At 37.7% G+C, this 24,343-nt stretch overlaps 1 protein-coding gene across 2 annotated transcripts in view; it reads right to left on the bottom strand.

The window, feature by feature from the left end:
• GALNT10 (polypeptide N-acetylgalactosaminyltransferase 10) overlaps positions 1-24,343 on the bottom strand; it is a 173,520-nt gene that overhangs the window by 91,673 nt on the left and 57,504 nt on the right. For both annotated transcript variants that reach the window (XM_072630798.1, XM_072630799.1), the window contains exons 2-3: positions 3,279-3,381; positions 1,797-1,935 (exon numbers count right to left, since the gene is read on the bottom strand). In XM_072630798.1, coding sequence (XP_072486899.1) covers positions 1,797-1,935; positions 3,279-3,381 — 242 coding nt within the window. The remainder of the gene's footprint in view (positions 1-1,796; positions 1,936-3,278; positions 3,382-24,343) is intronic.

The following is a 24,343-nucleotide window of genomic DNA, read 5'->3' as shown; positions in this document are numbered from 1 at the left end:
TTTCAAAGTTGTTTGTCTTTATAATGATGTCACTATTGTTCTCTTTCTGCTACTTCACATTAATTCATAGCAGGTTTCTTTGAAACTGTCTCTTTCATCATTTCTTATGGCACAATAGTATTCTACTACATTATATGCCATAATTTTTTCAGTTATTCTCCAGATGATGGGCATTCTCTTGGTTTCTAGTTCATTGTCACTACAAAAGAGCCATTTTATCATATGTGATTGAACCGATAAATCTTTTTCCTCTTTTTTCTTGATTCAGTCTCTCCATCTTCAGATCTCTCATACCATGTTAACAACTCTCCTATACACTTAAGTACAACTTGAGAAAAATGAGTGCTGGAAGGAGCATGTGATTTGCCCATGGGAATATAATTTTTAGTGTCTGCACTAGGATTAGAATCTAAGTCTCCTGACTTTCAGTCCAGCTGAAAAGGTGAAATTTAGTTTAGAAGGAGGGTAACAAGTCATACTGAAATGATCCCTAATGAATTTCTTTCTTGGGCCAATAAACTGCGATGTGAAACAAATCAAGCTGTTGAATATGAAATTTAAAAGGGGTTACAAATGGTAAATGGCTACTGAGACTGACTGACATTCAGAGTCAGGTCACAGCAATAAGTTTAGTCATGTTACAGATAGCTAAATCACATGACTGTTGAAAGGTGAGTCTGGTGGAAAACTAGTAGCAGGTCAGAGGCAGAGCCTGCCCACAGAAATATCAACTCAGGGACTCCTCAGGACCTTGGGAGAAAAAGAACCACAGACTGCATTGCTCAGATGGTCAGGGGTTACTATCTGAGCAGCAGAGCTGACACCTGCTAAGAACTGATGAAAAGAAAGTTTATATTAATAATAACAGCTCACTTTTCTTTAGCATTTTATAATTTACAAAGCACTTTCCTCACAATGATCCTGAGAGGCAGGTGGGATAGGTATTATCTTCATTTTACAGATAAGGAAGCTGAGGCCCTGAGAGACTAACTCACCTAAGGTTACTCAGCTAGTAAGTACCAGAGCTGGGATTTTGAGTTAGGTCTTCTGACTAGAAATCCACTGCTTTTTCTACTGTACCACTCAGATTCTTTTTATCACTTAGACTATAGCATTTGAACGCTCAAATCAAAAGCTATAATCTCCACAGCTTTAATATGGTCTTGAGACTTTGAAATCCTTGCTTCAACCCCACTAATACTGAAAAAAGAACATAATGTAGAAAACACAGTATGAGAAAAATTCAGGATACAAAGATGAAGTAAGACATAGTGCATGTTCTCAAGGAGCTTACACTCTTATGGGGATGGGAGGACAGGATAAGATATAGAGACAAATAACTTTAATATGTGATGACAAGGCAAAGCCTGAGATCCACACAAAGTCTTAAGATATTGCTTTCAGCAAAGGTAGTAGGTAGGAGACAGGGAAGGAGGTAGCACCTGATAGGTCTTGAAGCAAGGCAGGGAATTCAACAGTCCTTGACTAGGCTGTGGGTATATACAGAGAGAGTCCCTTCCAGGTATAAAAGATGGCATGAGCAAATACTCCAAGGACAGGAGAAGGCAGGATGTACACAGGCACTGGTGCATATTTCGATTTGGTTAAAATATAGCACAGGTAAAGGGGAATATGCTGAGATAAGGCTGGAAAGAGACAATGGAGCCAGATAAAGGATCCTGAATGCCAGGTGATCTTATCTGATAATCAGGGGCTCTGAGCAGGAATGCAATGTTGTTTGAGTAAGAACAGGGATTAAGAGATATTCATTAAAGTTTCAAAGAAGGCACACTTACTTTGGATGCCTGATATCAGGTAAGGATCGATTCAGAGCAATTTTATCACTGACGAAGATGTTAAATCCATTTTCTCTGTAAGCCTGGTCTACTCGTTCTGCATCTGTTAGGGGATAAGGCTTTCCTTGTTCTCCATTTCCTAAGGGCAAAGTGCAAAAAAAAAAAAATCACCAAAGTAATAACAATAGCAGTTCTAATTTCTATAGCAGTTTATAGTGGACAACTTGCTTTCCTCATGATACCTTATGATGTAAGTGGGGATGGCAAAGTGCATCAGAAAGAGTTGGGCCTGGATAGCATTAGATTAGCATTCCATCTCAGACTCTGGCTTCATGTGTGAGAATGGGCAAGATGTTTACCTTCTTTGAATCTAATTTTCCTCATATGTGTAATAGTCTAATACTATTTGTAGACTAGCTGCCTCAGAGGGCTCTTGTGGGAATCGCTTGTATTTAAAGTACTCTGTAAACTTTACCATGTGAATATACATGCCACTGGTTGATAAAAAAAAACAAAACAAAACAATGATTAAATACTTACAAAGTGCAAAGAAATGTGCTAAGCCCTGTAGATACAAACAGAAAAGCAACACATTTTCTGCTCTCAAGAAGCAACACATCCGGGAGGAGATAATGTACAGGGCAAGTTTCTGAGGCCAGTCAGATATAATAGCCCAACAGTGTTTATGGTGAACTGGTAAAGAAAATGGTAATATATCTTCTGCAAAGCTATCTCTATTGATAAGACAGTATCTATTTCTGATGTGGAATCTATCAGCCAAGGGCTCTGATGGCAAGAAATTCTTTTTTTGAGTCTTTGGTAGTTATGGCTGCTGAGGCAGGGGATGGCAGTACCTGCAGAGGGAACTGACAGGTCACACTCACATCTCCACAAAGGTGGCTCCTCTGAAAAATGTGTTGGCTGGGCTAGAAATGGGGCTTATGGTAAGGGGGTCAATGCTATATCCAGGGCTCTTGGAATTACCTGCCCATTGGTTAATATCAGCTACTGTTATTGTCACCATTCTACAGATGAAGAAACTGAAGCTCATAGAAGAAGGAAGTGGTCAAGCTGGGACTAGAACCCAGGTTTACTGATTCCAGGTCGAGGGACTTTCCATTATAACCACGTTGTACTTAAGTTGCTGCCAAGAGAATATACAAAGAGTATAGCACGAGAGAATACCACCCTTAGTTGAGTCACTGTTAGATCTGGAGGGATTATATGAACCAATCAGAAGTCTTGATGTGGTATATGTCTGGGGTGTCAACACTTTCAGGCTTCTTTAGACTCACAAAAAGGGAGATCGTTTTGCAGAAACAGGACAATGAGAACTCTCTACTTCATCTTTGTAACTATTTTCCTCTCTGAGGTAGTATAGCTGCTCATCCTCTTGCCTTGCCACCCTTAGAGTCATCCCACCTTAGGACACAGAATGCAGAATGTCTAAGCTGGGAAAACAGAAAACACAGGTGTCCATACCTACTCGTTCAGCATCCTTTCTGATTGCTTCTTTATCATGCCAGTCTTTCCTTCTCTGGCCATCTCCAAAATAGATGTCCTTCTTTTGTCTTCTTTGTTGTCCCTAAAAGAAAACACTACCACAATCAGGATAGAGAAATGGAATCAAATGTGTGAAGAAACACTAATAAACCCAAGCCCTTTAAAGAAAACTTCTTTTTCGTCAATGTTTATCAGATATCCAAAAGCTCATTTAATCAATGAATTTCACTGAGTGTTTATAACACCCATACATTTTACAAAGCACTTTTTGCATAAACCACCTGTGAAATAGGTAAGGAAAATATTATTATCTCTATTTTACATAGAAAGAAACTGAGGATCAGAGAGAAGTGACTTGCTTCCAGTCACAAAGCTTGTGTTAGCCCTAGGATTTGAATCCAGCTGTCTGGATTATGAGTCCACAATGAGTGTCCTTTCCACTATGCCAACCTGCCTTTCAAGTGCTTATCTAAGCTTTACAGTGCACTCTCCCTGGTCCTCTCCTTTACACTTCTCATACACTCTCTTTGCATCACAGTTACTTGTGAAGGACAATACAGCAGAGTGGAAAGAACACTGCACTTGGAGTCAAAAGACCTGGATTCACGTTCTGTCTCTGATACTCTTTAGGGGTTTGACCTGGATAAATGAATTAACTTCAACAACAAACCTATCATGTGGGTAGTCCATCACCTTTTAGAGATGAGGAAATTCATGGTTAAATGAGTTGTCTAAGGTCTCCTGACTCCAAATTCAATCCCCTCCCCACTATTAACTCCTCTTGTGTACCTACCATAATGCACTGTGGATAATACAAAGTGAACTGGATATACATTCTCTCATCTGATTCTCATATTAATATTGTGAGATAGGTAGTACAAATATTATTGTGCTGCTTCTGACTTTCTGAACTTAGACACTAGAAATCATCATTGGCTGCCATTTCACTCTGGAATTTCTCTCAGTGTGGGGACTCCCTACCCTAGGATATTCTTCCTTCATGCCATCTCCCTTTTTCCTACTGGTTCCCACCATCCAAGGGGCCTCCATTTTGGCCAGCCAACCTTCATTCCTCTCCTGTCTTTGTTTTGGGCTTTCTGGACTTTACAGTTTTTGAAATAATTAATTTCTCACGTCAAGTGTGTTTTATGTCTATGCCCTACCCCCTTCACTCCCTGGTTAGTGATACCCTATCTAAAGCCAGTGAAGAAGGCATTTTTAGGATGAATACAAACACAAGAAAATCACAAATAGTATATTCAATTTTCATTCAGAATTTAAGTGTGGATTAGATGGGCACAAATTAATCTAAATCCTTCAACAAATGTTTGTTAAACTGTTACTATGTAGTTTTAAGGTTTTGAGAGGCTGCTGGAAATTTCCCATACCAGAAGAATATTTAACTTGGGCATGAAGACATGAAGATATTTTTCATAAGATGATGTAGTAGGAAAAGTGCCCAGGAAGTACTAGTACTTGATTTAAGAGCCGATTATACCACTTAAGAGTGACTGTAGGCAAATCATGTCTGCACTCTTAAGCCTTGGTTTTCTCATCTATAAAATGGAGATAACAATACTTTCATAATTTAACTCACAGGCTTATGTGTAAATACATGACTGAAACTGGAAAGACAACAAAAATACAAAAAGATGGACAAGCTCTACAAAGATTTTTCTTCTTAATTAAAAAAAAAACACTCTTTTCCACTAACAACAGTGGAAGCTACCACATTTGGACTCGGGAGAGGAGGCGGGGAGGGAATAAACATTTTTATAGCACCTTCCATGTGCCAGGCATTGTGCTAAACACTTTACAAATATTGTCTTCTATGATCCTCCTAATCCTTGAGGTAGGTACTGTTATTAGCCCCATTTTACAGTTGAAGAAACTGAAGTATGGAGAGGTTAAGTGGCCTCCTGGGGCCATACAGCTAAGTAAGTGTCTGAGAATGGATTTAAACTTAGGTCTTCATGACTCCAGAGCTAGGGCTCTAGCCACTGAATCATCTAAAAGGGAACAGGAAGATTTTCATAATCAATTTTCCATAGTAAAACACAGCTCACTATCATGTAACTGACCAAAACAAAAGGAGAATACAAGATTCCACTGTGTTTATAACATGCTAACTACCAAAAAAACCCATTTGATTCACCAGAACAAAATGCTTTCTTAAAGGGTCTTCTCCAAGGTGTTCTCATGCATATACTTTAAAACTATTGAGAGATACCCTTGTTTAACTACCTTTTGATTCTTAATACGAACTGAGTCATAGACAAGGAGACACATTACCATCAATTATTCATCACTGTCACGAAGGACAAATAGTTCTGAGTTCATATGCAAAAAAATTCAATAGAGATGGTGAAATTTTCCAGTAGCTATCTGTGATATTGTTATTCAGTGATTTTCAGCATGTGAACTCTTTGTGACCCCATTTGGGTCCTGGCAAAGATACTGGAGTGGTATGCCATTTCCTTCTCCAGCTCATTTTATAAATGGGGAAACTGAGGCAAACAGGTTTAAGTGAATTGCCCAGAATCTGTGTCTGATGCTGGATTTGAACTCAGGAAGATGAGTCTTCCAATTACAGGCCCAACACTCTATCCACTATATCACCTCGCTGCCTATCTGTGGATGATACTATGATAATTATATCAAGCCCTAGAAAACTTCAAAACTCTTAAGTGAAATCCATAATCACTCAAAATTATTTGGCCAAATAATTCACACAGGAAAAACCAAGTGGATGAATAATAGGAAACTATAAAGTTCTTTTAATGATACTAAACTTCTTCCTGAAACAAAGGCCTATTTCTTTAACACTCCTGCTCTTCTCATGAAGTGACGTACCCATCCACTGCAAAATACTACAGTTTCCAAAGAATATTAAAGTTGAATATCATCCTGATATGTAAGCAGTTGGAAAACACTATGTACATGGAATTATAAAGAATTATAAAGAGTAAAGAATATCATAAAACAAGAGTTTTGTATAGTCATGCGAAAGACTTCCATAGAGTTTGTATTTAGACTCCACGAGTTCATTTACTGGAGATGGATAGCATTTTTTCATCATAAGTTCTTCAGATATGTCTTAGATCATTGTATTGCTAAGAACAGCTAAATCACTGATAGTTAATTATCATACAATATTGCTGTTATTGTGTACAACGTTCTGGTTCTGCTCATTTCACTTTGCATTAGTTCACGTCTTTGCAAGCTTTTCTGAGAGCATCCTCTTTGTCATTTCTTATAGCCCAATGGCATTCTATCACAGTCATATACCACAACTTGTTTAGTCATTCCCCAATTGATGGGCAAACCTTCAATTTCCTATTCTTTGCCATCACTAAAAGATCTGATAATTTTTGCACATGTGGATCCTTTTCCTTTTTTAAAAATCTCTTTGGGATACAGACCTAGTAGCAGTATTACTGTGTCAAAGGGTTTTATATAGCCCTGTGGGCACAGTTCCAAATTGCTCTCCAGAATGGTTGGATCAATTCACAACTCCACCAACAGTACATTAGTGTCTCATTTTCCTCACATTCCTGCCAGCATTTGTCATCGTCCTATTCTGTTCATGTTAGTCAATGTAACAGGTGCGGGGTGGTACCTCAGAGTTGTTTTGATTTGCATTTCTCTAATCAATAATGATTTAGAGCATTTTTTCATATGACTATAGATAGTTTTCATTATTTTGAAAACTGCCTGTTGATATCCTTTGACCATTTATCAACTGAGGAATGACTTTTAATTTTTATAAATCTGACTCAGTTCTCTATATATTTGAGAAATGAGGCCTTTATCAGATTACAGATTTGCTGTAAATTTTTCCCTGACACTGTATTTCCCACCATCCTATTTTCCCTTGCTTATCCTACTCTCACTCTTTTTTCACCCTGTCCATCTTCAAAAGTGTTTTACTTCTGACTACTGCCTCCCTTTATCAGCCTCCTTACTCTACTTCTCTTTTCCCTTCCCCTCCTACTTTCCTAGGTCTGATAGATTTCTATACCCAACTGAGTGTATACGTTATTCCTGAAAGTCCTGAAAGAGAGAGTTCTAAGAGCTCAAATGAACAGTTCATATTTTTATGGTGCACTGGAGGTTATAAAGCTCTTTCTTAAGAACAATGCTGAAGTAAGGGCAAGAATCTTTATCTCAGTTTCATTGCTGAGTAAACGAAGGCTCAGGGAAGGAAGTAACTTGCCCATGTTCATACAACTATTACATGTCTGGGCTGGAAATGAAAATAACAGTGACCTTGGAGTTAAGACGTTAACCTAGGGCATTCTGACTCTGAATCTGATGTTCTAAAAGACCTTTTTCTTTTCCTTTTTTTTCTTTTTACTTTTGGTTCCCAGATCTCATTTTGCCATAGCAACTGAGCAGGAAGGGAAAGAGAAGGAGAAATGAAGCATCTGGGGTGTCGAGTGTGTGGGGGGGTACAAAATAAATGTGGAAGGTATATTAATAAATAGAAAACAGATTTAGACTGATTCCTGTAAATAAATTCTTCTGTTTTCTGGAGGTTTTTAACAACATTCTACCACAGAAATCAATCAGAATTCCAACAGTCAAATTTTGTCTCATACAAAAATGGAATTTTAATTTTTTGTTTAATCATGTCTTAGTGTGCCTGGCTCCAGTCAGGGCAATGGAAGAATGGCTTACTATGCAAGCCAACTGTTTTCTTTCTGCCCAGGAAGAAGATTTGTCAGAGTATATCCTCATCCACAGTCTGACTTCTCAGTGTGAGTTCAGTGAATGCATTTATATTTCAGACCAAATTAATTCATATAAGAAAGGAAGAACTGAATATATGGTGAAATAAGGCCAGGAGGAAAATTTAAGGGCTTATCAGTCTGCTCCAGGGTTGGAAAAAAGATCAGATTCTACTTTAAGTTTTATGAAAATCTTTCTTCTAAAATGCAACCAAAGTTTATTTTTTGCTTTGATATTCAGACATTTGTATAAAACTCTCTACTTTCAGGAAAAAAGTCATATACATGTATTTACCTATACAGATTATATAAATATGAAAAACAGAATACAGAATATAACACTTCACATATGTATGCATATATCAGTATATATAATTGTGTATATATAATTATGTATATACATTTTTGTGCAAGCAATATAATTATATGTATTTATATACAGAGAGAGAGCATGAAAGTATACATATTACTTTCTGGTTACGTTCACCTTCAAGGGAATAGTTCAAAGAAGACAGGTCATTATTTTGCCAACTGGTATAAAACTGCTTTCAGAAACAGTCTTGACATTGTGACTCTGATAAATATGTTTTTAGTCTTGTAATAATAACAACAATAATAAAGCATAATTACATAGCGCTTTACCATTTATAGAGTGCTCTCAAAAACAAAAAGCCCCATGAGGAAGGTTGTACAGCATTACTATCCCTATTTTAGAGATGAGGAAAGTGAGGTCTAGTGAAGTGAGGTTACTTGCCCAAAGTCATAGCTAGCAGTTAAGACAGTCAAGCCTTCTGACTTCCAGACCAGATCTCTTTCCAATATATATATCCTGGTACTTCTTTACAGGTCATATGCTCACCAGTACTTAAAGTTGGAAGGAATCCTAGCACACATAGCAAAGAATGGGGCTAGAAGTGATTTTAGGGTGGCACTAGTAGTTAGGATATCAGGAAAGGTCTCAAGTAAGAGGTAGCACTTGAGCTGAGCTTTGAAGGAAGTCATGGAATCTAAGAGGTGGAAATGAGAATGTCTGCTAATGGAATGGGGCTGGCCTCTGCAAAGAAAGGAAATGAAATGTCATTAGTGAGGTAAAGAAGGAAGGACAGTTTGGCTGAATTGTCAAGGGACTGAAGGGGAACAGGATCATTGGATAAGAGAATGTCCTTAAGTACCTGAGAAAGAGTAGGTTGAAATCAGATTGTGAAGGAATTTAGTTACCTGAGGAGTTTGTATTTTATTCTAGAGGCAACTGGGATTCACCGAAGCTTTGTGAGCAAAGGAGTGACATGGTCCCACTTGTGCTTTAGGAAGATCGCTTTGGAGGCTGTGTGGACCATGAACTGGGAAGGGGAGAGGACGTCCAGTTAGAAGGCTATTTCAAAGATGGAGATAAAGCTAACCATGCAACATAGTAGGCATCTTGGTGGCACAATGGATAGAGTACTGAGTCTGGAATCAGGAAGACATGAATTTAAATTTAGCCTCAAAACTTACTAGCTATGCCACTCTAGAGGTAATTTAATCTGTGTGCCTCAGTGTCCTAAATTGTAAAATGGGGATAATAAGAGCACCTATCTCCCAAGACCACTGTGAGGATCAATTGAAAGAATATTCGTATAATGCTTAGCAGAGTGCTTGGCACATAGTAGGTGCTATACAAATACTAGCTATTAGTAAAAAGATAATTGAACAGTCAGGACACTTGGGTTTTAATCCCTGCTTGCCAGTAGTGATATATTCTTGAGCAAATCAATTTTCTAGGCTCCAGTTTCTTAATTTGTAAAATAAAGGTGTTAGACTATATCAGGAGACAGCAAACTACAGATTGCTGCCTGTTTTTGTATGGCCCTCAAGATCAGAAAAGTAGAAATTAGCTCCTGTGCCCACTGGCCACAATTTGTCAACCCCTGGACCAGATGGTCTCGGAGATTCCTTGAAACGGGGAAATTCTTTTTTCTAAAGCCTGTTAAAGGTTCTAAAATTCTGTTTCATGTGCTTAGGTTTCTTCCACCTCTGACATTCCAGCATTTCTTTCAACTCTAACATATTATGAATCTAAGATTCATAACAGCGTCTAAGATTCATAACAGCATCGAGGATTCAGTCTTTCATGCCCCAAGTCATGCTTGTTCCTTTACTCTCTACACCAGCTGCACTGTGTCCAATTTGCTCTGCTCCAATAATCCTTCATCCTCTGCCCTTCTGAAACACAAGGATGCCACAACCTGAAACAAAAATGATCCTACAGTGGTCACCAAAGCAGTGTTTCTCAGATTTGTGGTAACTTTTCCACTGTCAACAACTGTCGATCTAAATCGGGGCTTGTCCAACCTCATTATTGTCAACTCCATCTCAGCTTTACAGGAGAGCTTTCCTCAGTAGAGAGACAAGACTAATTACTGAGACTTTCAGATTTTTTTTTTTTTAAACAAAGTCATCCTGGAAAAATTCACTTTGACACTTAAGGTGTGAAAACTCATTAAAATATTTTTAAAACTAAAGAAAAAAACAAAGATTTTCCTTCTGAGGCAGCAGGTTGCAATTTGCCTAGCTCTGTGGAACAAGAGCCCTAGGGAGATAGCTCAATCCTGAAAACTGAACGCTTTACTACAAACCAATGCAAAGCAATACATTTTCCAAATGTAAGAAAAATCAGATTTAAGAAGGGAAAATCTTGGTTTATTTCATTTTACCTTATGCCCCCAAAACTGATTGGTTGCAAAGTTCTGATACTCTTGCCAAAGTTCTGATACCTCTTGGATCTCTCCCGTGTTTCCATTCTCACTGCCATGAGCTGCTATAGGTACCACCCACTTCTATTTCCCTTTTCCAGTCCATCTTTCTCTGCTCATGTAATCTTCCTAATGAACAGCTTTGATCATGTTAGTTCTCTCTGCTAAAAAACTTTTGATAAAGCCTCCTGCCTATTGAATAAAGCATACACTTAGCTGTACCTCTAAAATTCTCCTAGCTTGGCCCAAATATATAACTTTTGAAGTCTTAACTCACACATGCTAACATTCCAGGCAAATTAGTTTGCTTGCTTGCTAACACCAATCTCACATTCAGCCCTCTCCCACCTCCATGACTGGATTCTCTTCCTCCCATCTCTATTCTTTAAGACAGAGATGTAAAACTCAGTGGTCTGCAAAAAACCAGATTACATGTAATTGGAAAATGTTTAACAAAATAAATAAAAATACAATATAACATAGATAATATAATTTGTGGTTTTCTAAGTTAATATGCGGCCTTCAGGGATCCACTTCTATTTGAATTTAACACCACTACTTTAAAGTGTTCTCTTAACTTCAAAAGCCCTCCTCCCTGAAGAGACCATTGCTTATTCCACCCCAAACCCCATCCCACAAAGGGTCTAGTACAGGACTTTGTACATATTAGTTGTTTAATAAATATATACATAATTGAATCGAACCCTGTTCCAGAACCTTGAGCCTATGGTATTTTACATTTTTTTAAAATTAAATTTAATTTGACTTTCAATTTAGAAGCATTTATTTTCTCTCCCCTTCCACATTCCCCTCTTCCCCTGCGGAAAAAAAAAAGAAAAATACAAATCCTTATAACAGATATGCAAATTCAAGCAAGAAAATATTCCTTCATTGTCTACGTCACAAGAAATATATCTCAATCTTGAGTCTATCACCTTTCTATTTTGAGGAAGGTAGTATGCTTCCTCATCCTTCCTCCAGAACTGTAGTTGCTCAGTGCATTGATCAGAGTTCATAAGCCCTTCAAAGTTACTCATCTTTACAATATTGTTTTTAATTGTATGAACTGTTTTGGTTCTGGTTCTTACTCACTTTGCCTCAGTTCAAGCATGTTCTCATGTTTCCTTGGAACTGTCTCTTTAGTCATTTCTTGTGGCACAACAATATTACCTCACAGTCTTTTAAAAAGTAGTAGTAGTAACAAAAACAGCAACTACGTACATCCATACAAGTAGTATATTAGGTAAGTAATTTTCATTTATTCTTACTGTGCCTCAGTTTATCTTTAAAATAAGAAAGGAGTAAACTAAAGAAGTTCCTTCAAAGTCTAAAGTATTTGGACACTACTTGGAAGTAGTCCAGACTTTTCTAGAAGACTCTTGGGAGGGTGGTATTCATGTGAACCTTTCTCAAAAAAAAACCAAAAACACCCCAAAACAACAACCAAAAAACTCCTAGGATTGTAAACCTTAACAGGAAGGGGTCTCAGAAACTAATTATCCAATTCCCTCATTACTGAGGAACAGAGTCGTTAAGGAATTTACCCAGTAATAAGCATCAAAAGTAGAATTTGAATAGACTGGTTTATAACAGGGCCAATGCTCTTTACCCTGTACCAACTGATGCCTCCTTGAGCAACAACAAGAAATTACAGTAATTTCCTAATGTTTGCCTCCCACACCTATTAAAACACTCTCTTATAACAAAAGAAAACCAGTTAAAACTAACCAGCAAAGACACCATGCCTGATAGTGTATGGAATACTCTACTTCTGTTCCACTTCTCTGCTGAAAGGAGGAAAAGTATTTCATTATTTATTTTCCAGGGCCATGATGAGTCATGGGATCATAGATTTAAAGATGGAAGGGACTTCAGTGGTACATTTTGTCCAATCTGCTTATTTTGCAAATGAGGAAAATAAGACTCAAAAAGGGAAAGAGGGCACAAATATTAAGTACCTGCTATGGGGTAGGCACCATGCAGAGTGTTTTACAAATATTCCATTTGATCCTCAAAATAATCCTAGAAGGGAGGTACTATCATCCTCATTTCCAGTTGAAGAAACTGAAGCAGATCAAGGTTAAATGACTGATTCATGGTGGCAGAGTTAGTGTTGGGGGGGGGGGGAAGAATTTGAATAGGTCTTCATGCCAGCTCCAGTACTCTATCCACATACAAGCAGCTGCCTTTTTAGTATTGTTTTTGATTATAGTGTAGTCATTATTGTCCTCTTAATTCTTTTTCAAATTTTGTATCACTTCACACAATTGTTCACATATTTCTCTGAATTCCTCATGTTGGTTGTTTCCTATGGTATGGTAAAAAGATATTCATATACCTCAATTTGTTTAGCTATTTTCTAAACAGTGGACATACACCTTACTTCTAATTCTTGGTTACTATAAGAAGTGTTATTATGATCACTTTGGTACATATGGAGCCTTTCTTTCTGTCTCTGATCTCCTTGTGGGATTGCTGGGTCAAACGGTAGGAATGAAAAGTAATTTTTCTTTCATAATTTCATATTTGTTTTCTAGAATGGCTTGACTAATGGGCAACACTATATACCAATAGTATGGTAGCTTTCCCATCTTCCTGCATTCCCTCAAATACTATTTCTATCTTTTATCACTTTTACGACCACTCCTCCTGAAGTACCTCTTGACCTACTCAGGATATTCTATGATCCCCAACCCTAATTCCAGGAATCTCCCTTGTTTATAACCGATGCCTAGGTTTGACCCAGAACCAGAACAAGTTCAAGAGATAATGGAGGAAAGGACCAGTCTTCACCTTGGGAGTTATTCACTAGACTAGCCTAGTGTTTCACTGTCTAGGTTTGTGGGGTGGTTCTGCACAAACATACACTGGCTATCTGAGTGGCAGGGCAGGTTTAGTTATCTGGATATAGTACTGTCCACAGATAAGAGTTTTTCTAAATTCTAGGACAATCTGTCCTCTCAGTGATTATTTAATCTAGCCCCCATATCATATAGGAATTCCCATTATAATTTCCAGTGACAGACAGCTTGCTTTTGCTATCCTCAAGTTAGCTCATTTCATAATGGAACAGTTGTAATAGCTAAAGTTTTATCTTACATTCAGCTGAAATTATTCCTAAAACTTTCCACTCCTTGGTCCGAGTTCTAGCTTTTGTATAGAACAAGCCAAATTCTTCTTCTAGTCCATCAGATATTTGAAGACACTGCCAACCACCCTTTAACTTCAGTAATCCTTTGTGATATATTCTGTGGGAAGTATTCCATTCAATTACATTTATATATTCTTAATGGAAAAGGTCTTTACTCCATTATGCCATTTATAGATAAATAAAAGTTTCCATCATGCTGTTGTAGAAAGAGCACTTAGTGTAAGGGGATGGAAGTTGAAGACATGGGTTCCAGTTTTGGCTTGCCTATTAACTTGCTATGTGACCCTGAGTAGGTAATTTCCCTTCTGGGTTTCAGTTTTTCATATGTAAAATGAAAGTGGGCTAGAGCTCTAAAGAAATTTACAGCACTAATGATCACTATTCTAAAGTCTTTTCTATCTATCACAGTCTATGTTCTTAAGTTTTCTTACTAAAGATTTTATGCTCTTCTCTTTCAGTTGTAAGCATCTATATTTTATGTTCTGTTTATGCCACGAGCGCAGGTGTGTGTGTGTGTGTGTGTGTGTGTGTGTATGAGATATGAAAACTGGTATTACAAGGGAGAAGCAAAGGAGGTCACTCATGGATTAGATATATCTAATTCAATACCTAGGGAATAATACTATAAGGTTCCTCTGAGGATTAATGCAGAAATAAGATTGGCTGACAATGCTAAGCAAAAGGGATACGTAAAGGAGACACAGTGGCACTGTACTGTCCACATGCTCTTCTAATTTGATTTCTAAAATAAATAATTTTAGTATCTCACATACATTATGGAGCTTTATGGCTACAAAGTGTTTTGCATTCAATATCCCACTTCATTTCCATAAAGCCCCCATGAAGTTAAGAGTATAAGTATCCCCATTTGACAGATGAAAAATCTAAGACTTCATTCAAGAAGTTAACTAACTTGTCCATAGCCACCAAATAAACAAGTAGATCCAGAAATCATACTCGGGATGAGGATCTGATTCCACTGCAGTGCTTTCTCTACCACACTGTAAAACAGCTGTTTTCAGCTTTTTAATCTTTCCACTAGATCCTTCAAGGACAGGGAAATTTCATTTTTGTCTCTGTCTCTAGTACTCAATACAGTTGTTGGCACACAGTAGATCCTTAATAAATGTTTCTTGGATTGAACGTCTTCACAAATCATTCTTTCTGTATTCCTGCCCTTCTGAGAAAATGACAACCTCTCTGTACTGAAGAAAACTGCTCTATGTATCCACAAACAAGCTCTTATTTAGCATTTAATCCAGATGACAGTCCTCAGTTATACATACATACATACCTACCTATATATATATGTATGTATGTATATCACAGAGAAGTAAAAGTAAAAGCCCTGGTCTTTGCCATTAGGGATGTGAAATCCAGGTGATAATCCAAGATATAAGTATCTTTTTTGACAGTGACCAAGTTACTCACTTCACCTTTCTGGGTAGCATTTTTCTTCACTCGTAAAATAAGGGAGTTGAACTAGATTGGTTTTAGGTCCATTCCAGATCTGTCATTCTATATTCAGTCTATATTCCAAGGTCTCTTTCAGTCTGAAAAATCTATAATTCTATTTCTTAAAAGCCAAGGTTGAGGCCTTTGACTATAATAGGTTCAGAGACCTCCTTATTTCCCCAAAGCTCTTAAACTATAACCTGGTTCTGAGTCTACTGTGCCAATGATCTTATTGAATTCCCTAAATAGTTTATGACAGGCAAATCTTTCTATAAAAAAGTACTTTGCCTGAAGCATAACATATTTAGAGTTGGTAGGGCAAGATTTTCCTGTTCATTGGAAAGAAAGTAGGAAGATTCTATGGGATGACTTGAGGGGTGGGGGGTGGGGGTGGAAGAGACATGATTCAACTGTATTTTGCCTATCAAAGGCCCAAGTTAATGTAAGTTGAAGACTAGAATCTTGATGCCTTGAAAACAGGCTTTTGATTTCTTTCCAGCACTTCTTTTTACCCAGAAAAAATGTTTAAAATTACCATGTGTCTCCTCCTTGTCAGCTTCTGAGTGCAGACAAGCTGTCTGGCAATCAATTAGAGTAAAATTCACAAAATTCTTCCAAACAGCAAAATTCCATAAGCACCCTAGAGTTTTCAGCTCTTGGTGTTTCTACAGCCTGGTAAATAAACACTGTAGCATCTGCTACAGGGCAGGTATCTGCCAGATTTCTTTTCTAAATTAAAAAAAAAGTTTTATAGAATGGTAAAACTATAAGCAATCTTAAATAGAGAATGTTAAGGCTGGCTGGAAACAATGTGGGAACCCAGAAGACTGAGTATGGTGCTGGGAGAAACCCTAGAAGACATGAAGTCAGAGTTGTAAGTGGTCCTAGAGATCATCTAGTTCAATCTTCTAATTTATCATGAGAAAATGGACATTCAGAAAGTGAGGTGACTTGTCCTGGGTTAAAAGTTAGCAAGTAGCAGTCATGATAAGAACACAGGTCTTTTAAATCTTTTGACCAGTTGAAAAAGGAACAGAATTGATAACATCTTAATTTTAGCCAAACATTCTTAATTAGCTCTCTGGAATAGTATAACTGAGACTCTGGAATCCAACAAAGGACGACAACAATGAACCCATCTGAATATGGAGAACACTATTTATCCACAAACAAGCTCTTATTTACCATTTAATCCAGATGACAGTCCTCAGTTCTACAGCCCCTTTGCTAAGACTACAGAGTACTTTCATTTCAGGCTTGTTGGCAAACTGAAAATGAGGCATATTAAATTACTAGATGCGACACCTTCTACTTTGCTTATTGGGTCATAAACATTTTACATCTCTGATAAGAAATAGAAAATCTCAATCACTCTTTCTCTCCCTCCCTCTCTTTAATCTTTCTTTCCTTTTTCTTATCTCACTCTCTCTTCCTTGTCATGCAAAGGACAAAGGAAGGCCAGAATGACTAGAGTCAACCACTCTTTAATTTGCATGTTAGAATCATAGATTATTAAACATAGAGGGGATCAAGGAACATGACCAAGAAATAGCATCAAAGTGTAAAGGAAAAGAGGCTGAATTATGAGTGAGTAGCTGAATCTGAGTCCCAACTCTGTTACTATACCAGCTGTCTGAATGAGGATAAAGTCACTTAATACTATAGGTCTCAGTTTCCTCAGCTTTCAAATGAGGGAGTTGGGCTAGCTTCAATTACTAAGTGTTCAATGATTTGAATTAAATGGCTATGTGCAATTAGAGTAGATAGAAGGTTGCTTTTGGATTTATGAAGACCAGGGTTCAACAGAAATTGAATAACTATGTGATTCCAGGGAACTTATTTAACTTGTTGGCCTGGAAAGTTTCTCAGACTTCAAGCTGAAGATGAGCTGCTGATCTGTTGGTGGAGGGAGCTTTCATGGTGGTAGTTCCCTTCACTGATGAAATTACAGGTCTGAACCCAAAAAACCCAAACAACAATAACAAACTCAAACATGTATATGGCATGCTGATAAAAGGACAAAAATGAAAAATAGTCTTAAGTTCCAATTTGTTTTTCTTTACAGCTTTGTTGTTATTATATAAATTATTCTCCTGGTTCTGCTCCCTCACTCTGCAATATTTTATACAAGGCTTCCCCAAGTTTCTCTGAAACTGCTCTTTGCATTTCTTACAGCACAACAGTATTCCATTACATTCATATACTATAATTTGTTTAGCTGTTTCCCAATGGAAGGACGCTGCCTTAGTTTCCAGGTCTTTGCCCCTGCAAAAAGTGTACTATTTATATTCTTATACATATATCAACCCACTCATTTTACAGATGAGGAAACTGATGCCCAGGGAGTTTAAGTGACTTGCCTAAGGTGACATAGGTAGTAAATGACAAAATCAAGATGAATCTCAACTCCAAATCCAGTGTCCTTTACACTGTAGCAGTATTAATAACTAGGAAGGTTAGAGAAGGCCTCCCTGAGAAGAAAAAGCCTAGGCTGAATCTTGAAGGAAAATAAGGATTCTAAGATCAAAGATTCTATAACAAACTAAGATAAGGGTTCTAAGGTTAAGATGGACCAAAGTCTAAGTACAGAGGTATAGCCATTCTCTGCAACAGGATGACTGTGCAAGTATATGGAGCTAGAATACAGACTCCATAGTTCAGGGAACAATTAGTAGTAGTCCAGTTTGGCTGTCATGTAAAGTATATATATGAAGGAAAAGTAATAAGAAAAACGATTAGAAAAGTAGACTGGTGGGGGAGTTTTATTTTATACTAGAAGCAATGGGGAGCCAAAATTGAATGTCAGAACTAGAAGGGACCTTAGAATAGAGAACATAGATCAACTGGTCTAGAAAGGCACTTAGAACACTGAATGTTAGAGCAAAAGGTAGATCAGAAGTAATTTGGGCTCAGGGAAGCTATATGTTTTGAGATAAGGTGGAAATAGGCTCTTTCCTAAATACCAATATGCCACATTAGTGAAGTCTGAGAAAACATATTTAGATCATTAGCAGATTCTCATTCTCCTCCTTCCGTCTGCCCCTATCCAGAAATTTCACTTCTATCAAAGTACTTCTGTAGGAAACTCTAGGATTAATAAAGATTTGAGCAAAAATTAATCATTCGTTACTTGAAGGTGGTGGGAATAGACTTCCTACTGTTGCCTGGGTTACCTGAATTTCTCACTTAAGGAATCAAATGTTCACCTCTCTCATTTATCTTAATTAATCAAATTTATGCAGATTACTACTACCCCTCCCTATTCACCCCAGAGTCACGCGATGATATATATAGTCCTCTGTAATCCTTACCTACTTGAGGCAGGCAATGCAGTTTATTAGAAAGAACAGATTACATTTATATTTCACTTTCCAGTTTAGAAAATGCTTTATACACATTATTTGATCCTCACAACAACTCTGTTAGGTATGTATATATTAATATTCCCATTTTATGGATGAGGAAGCTCAGACCTAGAGGCATGAAGCAAACTGCCCAAAGTACTGATGACATTTCTCAGACTGAAGACCAGGGTTTTAGATTCTGGGGCTCGAGTATACAGTCTGTGGGCATAGCAGAAAGAGAGACAGAAGGCCCAGCTTTAACACTTTCCACTTGTACGTCTTTCAACACTTGTCACTTCACTTTTATAAATCTGTTTGTTGAATCTGTTACTTGGGGATGATGACATCTGCAATATTATCTCACAGGCTTATTGTGAAGAAAGTGATGCATACCTTATGAAGAACTTTAACCGTGAGTAGTACTAAAAGTGAGTACAGTAGAAGCAGTCAGAAAGACCTGGAGAGTGCTGTCTACAAAGCTGACAACAAAGCTCCAAAGACCCTATTAGAAAAGATGCAAGTATAAATGTTATTATTTGGTCAGATCTGAGAGTCTACTGGCTGAGAATGAGAAACTAAAGAGGGAAGATTAGCCCTCAGATTGAAAATATCTCTTTTTTCAAACTAAAGAAACACTGCTCTGTTCTGTTGAATGGCCTGGCTCTAAGTCAAATTTAGACTTAGATTTCTCTGCCCTTTCCTTATGTTGGTTTCTCTTTCACATTCTTGAATAAGTGAAAGAAGATCAGAAAGTTGCAATTGCTAGGTTGCTGTCTGAAATGTACTGGGGCTCGTGGGCCATCAAACTTGTAGACATAATCCTCAGTCCCCTTTCCAACCTATGTATACATTCTGGAAGAAAACCAAGTCATCTATGGAAGCTTATTCCATTTATCATTAAACTATACTCTACACTATTCCTCTTATGGCACCTCTCCACTTTATGGGACTGGGGTCTTTCTTTTTCCAAATATGACATCATTAATATATCAATCATTGCCCCAAAGGGCCACAGAACATAGAGTGTCAAGAGTTGTAAGGGATCTTAGAATACAGGTTACTAGAGCTGGAAGAGGTCTTATAATCAGATGTCAGAACTGAAAGGAATTTTTGTCAATCTTACTCTAACCTTATTATTTGACAGGGGAGAACACTAAGACCCCAAAGAGGGAGGGCCACTTGCCCAGTGTCACTTGGCTAGTTAACAGTAGAATTAAAACTGATTTCTATGTCCATTTTCACTTTCTTACTACAGGTTCGGTAGATTATTGCTGTACTTGAGTGTGGAAGCAGCAGCAGGTAATTAGTGAGAGAGAGGGTGAGCAAGATAGATAACTTTAAATAAGGAAAAAAAAGGAAAGAAATAGTGCCTAGTGGGACTAGATCTCAAAATTCTGAAGTAATAACCATGAAAATTATTTGGTACTGGTTAAAAAGTAAAGGGTAAATCAACTGAAAAAAAAAAGGTACACAACATACAGAGGCAAATCAACATAAAGTATAGTGTTTGATAAACCCAAAGACTTCTAACTCTTGGGATGAAGACTTAATACTACTCGACAAAACTACTAGAAAAATTGAAAAGCATTCTGAAAGAAATTAGGTCTAAAATCAACTTTCAGAAGTCAAGATGGTGGTGTAACCAGTAAATTGCTGTAACTCTCCCATACTCACCTCCAAACAACCACAGAATAGGCACCCAAAACAAATCTTGGAATAGCAGAACCAGCAAAAAGACAGGGTGAAAGAAACTTGGAGGGTTGGCAAGAAAGGTCCACATCACTCAGGTGAAAGGGGAACATATTCCATGATGGGAAGCATCCCAGAAAGCCAGCAGCAAGCCCCCAATCCCTAGTAATGGTGGAGCAAGTAAATGCCAACACCAGGAATTCCTCTCCCCCCGCCACGTGCTTTCGCATTGCCATAGCAACCCGCAGACTCCATTTCTGAGAACCACCACACTTCAATGTGGCCCAAAGCAAACAAGAATCCTCCAGCAGCCTGACCTCCACCAGCAGCATCACAGACCCAGGCAAATAGGCATTCATTAGCTGGCACAAACCTGCCACCCTTCAGTGTAGCCCATGAGTAAAAAGGCAGTCTCTAGAGGCTAGACTAACATGTGCTTCAGTGTAGCTATAGGACCTCAACACATGCCAGACAGCATCACCACGACACCAGGTCAGAACAAGGTATGCTGCCAGACCTCTATGGCTTCCAGCAGTGCCACCCAAGCCTCAACCCCTCAGTGCAGCCCCAGATAAGAGGGTCCCCTATGGGCCTCCAGACTACATCAGTGCAGCACCAAGTAAACAGCCAGGGCCTGCACCCACTAGCACAAGAAGCCAGGGACAGTGCCCCTTCCACCCTGGGAACACAGCCCAAATTTAAAAGCAAAAAGCTCCCCTATCTCCCCCAAAAGAAAGATGAGCAAAAAACAACAACTGAAAAGAATCTGATCATAGAAAGTTATCATGGTGACAGGGAAGACTAAGACACAAACTCAGAAGAGGACAACAATGTCAAAACACTTATGAGTAAAACTCCAAAAAAAAAATGGGAAGTAGTCTCAAGTTCAGAAAGAACTCATGGAAGAGCTTAAAAATCATAGAAGAGAGGTAGAAGAAAAACTGGGAAAGGAAATGAAAGTGATACAAGTGGATTATGAAAAAACAATCAACAGCTTGGAGAACTGCTTAAAATGTAGAATTGGCCAAGTGCAAAAGGAGATACAAAAATCTATGGAAAAAAACTACTCCTTAAAGAGTACAATTGGCCAAATGTAAAAGAAAGTAGAAAAGCTAATTGAGGAAAACATCTTAAAAGTTGGAATTGAGCATGTGAAACCTAATGACTTTATGAAACACCAAGAATCAGTCAAATTCAAAAGAATGAAAAAATGAAAGAAAATGTAAAATGCCTTATGGGAAAAACAACCGAACTGGAAAATAGATCCAGGAGAGACATTATCAGAATAACTGGACTACCTGAAAGCCATCATCAGAAAGAGGACCTAGACAACACCTTTCAAGAAATTATCAAGGAAAGCTGCCCTGATGTCCTGGAGCCAGAAGAAAAATAGGTATTGAAAGAGGTCACAGATCACCTGAGGAAAGAGATCCCAAAATAAAACCCCCAAGAAAAGTTATAATCAAATTTCAGAACTATCAGGTCAAGGAAAACATACTAAAAGTAGCTAGAGAGATATAATTCAAACACTGAGGAGTCAGGATCACACAGGCCTTGGCAGCTGCAACATTAAAGGAAAGGAAGTCATGGAACATGATATTTTGGAAGGCAAAGGAGCTAGGATTATAACTAAGAATCACTTACCTGGCAATTAAGCATAATACATCAAAGGAAAAAAAACTGTCATTCAATGAAATAGAAGGATTTCAAGCCTTCATAAGAAGACCAGAACTAAACTAAAAATTTGACCTCCAATATCAAGACCCAAGAGAATCATAAATAGGTAAAAAGGAAAAAGAAAAATAAGGGATTCAAAAGAGCTAAACTCTTTACAGCCCTACATGGGAAGATGACACTTGTAACTCTTAAACACTGAATCACTAACAGTACAGATAGAAAGAATTATTACATAGACAGAGGGTATGAGTATAAGGTGAATTTGAAGGAATGCCATAAAAAAAAATAGGGGATGAGAAAGAGGAGTACAATGGGTCCAGAAGGAAAAGTAGAAAGGGGTAAATTATTTCACATGAATAGGTACAAATGACCTGTTACAGTGGAGGGAAAGATGGGAGTGTAGGTGATGGACATTGCTTGAACCGTACTCTCATTAGTTTTGGCTCAAAGAGGGAATAACATACACCATCATTTGAACATGGAAATCCATCTTACCCAACAGGGAAGTAGGAGGGGAGGAGATTAAGTGAAGGGGGGTAGTGGGGACTGACAGAAGGGAGGGCAGATCAGGGGAGGTAGTAGACAGAAGCAAAACTCTGTTGAGGAAGAAAAGGGTGAAAGGATAGAGGACAAATAGGAGGAAGAATAGAATGTAGGGAAATAACACAGGTAGTAATCATAACTGTGAATGTGAATGGGACGAACTCTCCCACAAAACGGAAGCAGATAGAAGAGTGGATAAAAATCATAATCCTACAATATGTTGCTTAAAAGAAATACACCTGAAGCAGAGAGAAACACACAGAGTAAAGGTAAGGGGCTGGAGCAGAATCTATTCTGCTTCAGCTTAAGCTAAAAAAAAAAAAAAAAAGCAGGGTAGCAATCCTGATTTTAAACAAAGCAGAAACAAGAACAGATCTAATTAAAAGATAAGGAAGGAAATTCCCTCTTGCTAAAAGGTACCACAGACAATGAAACAATCAAATAGAAGAGCAAGGAATCTTGCTCCATGGGGATCCATGGGGAGGGGAAGAATTCATGACCAAATAAGAGATAGAGAGCATTATGAAATGGAGAACAGATAATTTTGGTCATATTGAATTGAAAAACTTTTGTGCAAACAAAACCAATGCAACCAAGAATAGAAGGAAAGCAGAAAGTTGGGAATCAATCTTTACAGCAAGTGTCTCTGATAAAGGCTTCAGTTCTCAAATATAAAGAGAATTGAGTCAAATGTATGAGAATACAAGCCATTCCCTGATTGATAAATGGTCAGGATAGAAATAGGCAGTTTTCAGGTGAAGAAATCAAAGATATCTATAGACATATGAAGAAGTATCCTAAATCACTTCTGATTGGATAAATGCAAGTTAAAACAACTGAAATACCACCTCACACCAATCATATTGGTTAATATGGCAAAAAAGGAAAATGATAAATGTTGGAAAGAATGTGGGAAAATTGGGACACTAATGCACTGTTGGTGAAGTTGCGAACTGATCCAACCATTCTGGAGTGCAATTTGGAATTATGCTCAAAGGGGAAACCAAACTATGCATACCCTTTGATCCAGCAATACCACTACTAGGTCTGTATCCCAAAGAGATCATAAAAAAAGAGAAAAGACCTACATGTGCAGCCCTATTTGTGGTAGCAAAGAATTAGAAATTGAGGGGATGCCTATCAGTTGGAAAATGACTGAACAAGTTGTGATATATGAATATAATACAATACTATTGTGGAATAAGAAATGATCAACAGGCAGATTTCAGAAAAATCTGAAAAGACTTGCAGGAACTGATGCAAAGTGAGATGAGCTGAACCAGGAAAACCTTGTATGCTATATCAGCAACATCGTGTGATGATCAACTATGAATGAATGACTCAGCTCTTCTCAGTAACACAATGATCCACAAGACGAGTACGAAGGTTTCCTGAAGGATAATGCTATACATATCCAGATAAAGAACTGATGGACTCTGCAGTTTGAAGCATATTTTTTTTTCTACTTTATTCCTTCTCATGGTTTTTCCCCTTTTTGTCTGTCTCTTCTTCCACAATTGTGATGAATATGGAAATATAATTTATATGAAAGCACATATATAAACTATATTAAACTACCTACCATTTTCAGAAGAAGGAAGAGGAGGAAGAAAAGGTTGGAACCCAAAAATCTTGTAAAAATGAATGCTAATAATTTTCTTGATATGTAATTGGGAAAAAATACTATTTAAAGGGGAAAAAAAGAGATTAGGTCTAGAATAAC

The sequence above is a fragment of the Notamacropus eugenii genome, chromosome 1 (genome assembly GCF_028372415.1).
Source record: "Notamacropus eugenii isolate mMacEug1 chromosome 1, mMacEug1.pri_v2, whole genome shotgun sequence".
NCBI classification, from domain to species: Eukaryota; Metazoa; Chordata; class Mammalia; order Diprotodontia; family Macropodidae; genus Notamacropus; species Notamacropus eugenii.
The sequence above is the reverse complement of the archived record's forward strand: the minus strand, read 5'-3'. Positions and strand labels throughout refer to the sequence as shown.